The sequence below is a fragment of the Pseudonaja textilis genome, chromosome 5 (genome assembly GCF_049901715.1).
Source record: "Pseudonaja textilis isolate UNSWEBS1 chromosome 5, rPseTex1.2, whole genome shotgun sequence".
Lineage (NCBI taxonomy): Eukaryota > Metazoa > Chordata > Lepidosauria > Squamata > Elapidae > Pseudonaja > Pseudonaja textilis.
Window position 1 is genome coordinate 64,625,802 of NC_141994.1, and position 4,484 is coordinate 64,630,285.

Below are 4,484 nucleotides of genomic sequence, written 5' to 3' on the forward strand. Positions count from 1 at the left end.
GCCCTGAGAACTGGAAGCTATCTCTAGCCACCAAGGTAAGATCGTCAGCCTGCCTAGAAACAGAATAGGAGACTTGTAATAATGGTGTTATCCCTTAAAAATAGACCTAACAAATCCACATCTTGTAACTCAGTATTTCTTTTACTGTAGCCACTTGTGAGTCCAAATGGTCTTTCTTCCTCCCTCACTTTATCTCTCTGTGAACTAGGGATGGTCTGAGTCATTTACTCAAACCCAGTTGCTTCAAATGAGGTCAATTCCCAGTTATCTGATTGTTGCCTTGCTAGAGACTCTTCTTTCTGTCCTTTTAAGGTCATTCTCTGTGCCCTCTCCATCTATAAAGCTCTCTATAAGGCCTGGCTAACTGAGATACTTTATGTCTCCTTCAGGGTCTGCCCATTATATTCAATCTGACAGAGCTGGTATGCTTTGCATCCCATCAATTAAAACAGTGTCATTCTCTGTTGTGGCCTTTATCATCTGAAACTGCATATGTCCAGAGAGCGGCCTTGCCCCTATCATAGCCTTGTTGAAATGGGCTCTTAAATTATGCCATTTCCCACGGGCCTTGTAGTAGATTGAGTAGTAGTCCCTTTGAGGGAATGAAGTATGTCTGAGAAGATGTCAGTTATTTTCTCTGGAAATCTATTGTAAGTTTATCTATTGCTAATTTATTTTTAATATGTGCACCATGTAGAGTTGCTATGGATTCAGGCAGCCTTACAAATGTGATAAATAAATAATATTTCAGTTGATGTAGCATAAATAGCATTTCATTCTGATTGGAGAGAGGTTTTCAAACACATCACTGCTGACTCAAATTTAGTTTGCAATGAACTAAGATTTTACAGCTTCCACTAAAATTCCTGATAAGCTCACATTCAATTCTAGATCTAGTTTAATCCTAGAAAGTTCTAAACTTATTTCTGGAATTGACAATTTAAGAAAGATTCAAAATGAAAAACTACTTCGTTCTATTTTTGGGAGAAATGTCAGTTAAGCAGTGTACAGTTTAGTTCATAAACATTTGAAAGAGCTCTTGTTTTATTTTGCAATTTCATCGCCAGATTTAGAACAACCATCCCCTGAGGAAACTGAAGCATCCCAAGAAGAAGCAGCTAATGCACTGAAAATAAAATTCATATGCAATTTGTTAAAACAATGCCCTCCGGGCGAATTTAAGAATGTTTTTGAAGACCTTCGCTTTCTGCTTTGTGATGATAAGCTCATGAAGCAAGAGGTTGCTCAGGTGTGCACTAATCATTCCAAGAAAAATTTCACCACTGCAACCATAAAAGGAGACCATGTTCTGGTGACTCGCCATAATGAAATGGGAGGTGATCGCTTCTTTGATCCACAGATCAAGCTTTCCTTCACATTCGATCCCCTGAATAGAAGAGCTGACAAAATTCTACTTTATTGTCATATTAGGAAAGATAAGGCAGAATTATGGAGAGAAACCCTTAATGTGACCTTGGAAGCATACATGAAGAGGCATTTCATTTCAGGAGTTTGTCGGGTCTACAGAAAAACAATTAAAAATAAACCATTTCTTGTGGTCTGCATGGAAAGTCACCAGAATAAGAAATTCTGGAACTTTCTCTGGAAATCAGAATGGATAATTGCAGTAACTCCACCTGTTTCAGAAGTCAGAGGGGACTTAAAAGTACAGTTGCATTATTTCAAAAAAGCTAATCTTCACTGGACAGCAAGTAGTACTGCTGAAGGTTCCGTATATTTAATTCATCGGGACCAATTTGCCTTGGATTTTGAGAAATTTATTGAAGCCGAAGATAACAAATTTCAGATGGATTTGGTGAATAGCCTCTACGATTTGTCAAATGAAACATGGAGATTGTTTCGGAGAAGGCTCCCAGTTACTCGCACTTCAATCTCTTGGGATATACTGATGATGACTTAGAGAAAAGAGGCGAAGGCCCCTGGAAATGATGGATCATTATAGTTGCTGCAATGCTTCTGTGAATGAAATAATGACCAAATAAAACAACAGTTGTGTAGTACATTCCAAGTGATCTCTTTGATTTATTGCCTGTTGGTTCATGAAAACATGCAGTCCTTCACAATAAACAGTATCCAGGTCAGTGGGGTCTAGGTTAGTATTTCTACTTCATTTCTTTCTTTGAACATAAAGCAAAATATCAAGATCGTTTACAGAAGACAGGAGCTTCTTTAACATGGTGTTGTAGATAAAACGGGAGTCTATATTTACATCATAATAAAATAGAGAAAACAACCCGTATTAATACCATTCACTTCTTAAGAAAACAAAGGTTGGATTTATTGGATAGGAGTAAATTTTTTAAAAATCCCTATATTGATTAAAAAAAAGCTTTATTAAATCTTAAATACAGATATGGTGTCAGCTTTGAATTGGCCTCATAATGTCACTATTCTAAATGGATTTTAAAAATAGAGAATGTCAATCAGTAAAATGTGGTAAAAACAGCTATTTCAAATAGGCAGTAAAATTAAAACAATCCCAAATTAAAATATTAATAAGTCTCAAATTCCTATGGGGAAAATCATATTTTGTCTGGCATCCCAAGGATGATAAAGGCAGCTTTTCTAGGTGAAAACATAACAGTATCCAAAACATTTTCACATCAACTATTATAGCACTTCAAGCAACTGAATATCTAGAGCCTCATATTACAGTTTCCTTCTGAGCCAGGGTCATTAAAAATACATTTTCAGGAATTATTTGAAGTATGTTTTGTATTAAAGTGTGGTGTTATCTTCTGTTATCTCTCTGCTGACCAGCAATTGATTTTTGACTGAATTTAAGGGATGCTAGGTGTTTCAGTTATTTTTATAACTGAAAATTATATGAGAATTTTTAGCTGCAAATGAATTACTTCCATTTTGTTTTTGTCTGCTACATTCAGTGCTGGCTATTGGCAGAAAGCTCAATAATAAATTTCATTAAGTAAACACAATTCATGGACATTTAGGATAGGGCATACATTTTAGAATTTAAACCCTCAGGTTTCAAAATCAAATCTTTGAAATTGGCTTCTTTGCCATACCTTCTTGATTAACCAAAACAGAAGATGTCCAAAGATTACCATATTGATTAATTGAATGATATAGACTTGATGCTTAGAGCTGTATCAGATTAAATAAGTAGTATCTAGCTTGCCAGTTCTTCTTCAAGAATAGGTATTTATGCACAAAATATTATTTTTATATATAGGCGCACTTGAACATCTATCATCTTACCTTTTCAGTAAGAATTTGGTTCATTGTAACACATATTAAAAATATTTCGTGATTTATCATAGAAAGTAGTGGAACATTTGAAAGACTTATTAATATCGTTGGATGAACTATATTACATTCGCTAACCATATGCCTTGGATAACACGTATGTGAGGAACACACTGAGTACAGGGAGCAGACTACTAATCACAGAGACATTATAACAAGTTTTTCATGGCCCATTGTCATTTAGTTATCTTCATGGAATTATTACTCTTCTATTTGCAAATGGTTCTCATTAGCTTCAACATTAAAAAGCCATCTGTATGTATTTTGCAGCATGAAATTTCAAAGGTAGCAACGTTTCTCGAGAGGACTATTTCTGAATAGATGGAGTTAGGCTAAACTCAGTTCATCTCTAGCCAGTGCATTGGGACAAGGAAAATGTTCAGTAGTATGGAACAACCACCCTTCTGAAATGGAATAATTTTGTTTAATCAGAACCAATGTTCTTTTACTCCTCAGCAAATAATATAGATTTGCTGTGCCTGAAAACTATGTCTATTATAGTCTTCGATTTACGAAGGCAATTGGAACTGGGGGTTTCTGTTGCTAAGCCATGTGGTTGTAAACTGTGACCACATCACTTAGCAATGGAAATCTCTGCAGACCGAATTGCTGTTTTTAATAGTATGGTCGTTAAGTGAGGAAACTTCCTGCCAGCTCTCCACAACCAAAATCAGTAGGGGAGCTGCCAGGAAATTTTAAGCCACAGGCTGGCAGACTACCAGGTGCATGAGAGTTACATCAAGTCTAACATGGGCTCTTGCTTGTGCTTCAGGCCTGTGATAATTTGAGACAAGGTCACGGAAGGAGCTCTAAACCCACTCTTATAAAAGAAAGATGAAACTTACAAAAGCAACCTGGCATATTGAGCACCAACCTCAGGTTAACATCAAGCATCTCTAACAGGGATGTTTTTGTGCTAGAAGGGCAATGCAACAGCTTTAGATAGTCCCAATTACCATCATTAATTGAGGATTACCTGTGTTGACTTTTGTTCTTACCACTGTAATTTGATAGATTCCCCATATTACAAGCCACAGTTGTTGACAAACACAATTCCTTATCACCTAAAACATTCTTTGTGCATCTTTGTATTGTAGCCATATTGCAGTATTATAACATGATGTTGCTCTATAAAGGGCATTTTCTTCAAAAGATGCAAAACACTGAGTAAGTCTGGGACTCAGTGCAGAAAATGG

At 36.1% G+C, this 4,484-nt stretch overlaps 1 protein-coding gene across 1 annotated transcript; it reads left to right on the top strand.

Annotated features, from left to right (window-relative positions):
• Positions 1-376: 376 nt before the first annotated feature.
• Positions 377-1,984, top strand: CAPZA3 (capping actin protein of muscle Z-line subunit alpha 3). Its single transcript, XM_087935495.1, has 2 exons — positions 377-422; positions 1,005-1,984. The coding sequence occupies exons 1-2, from the start codon at positions 377-379 to the stop codon at positions 1,919-1,921; spliced, it is 963 nt and encodes a 320-aa protein (XP_087791621.1). The 3' UTR covers positions 1,922-1,984.
• Positions 1,985-4,484: the final 2,500 nt, after the last annotated feature.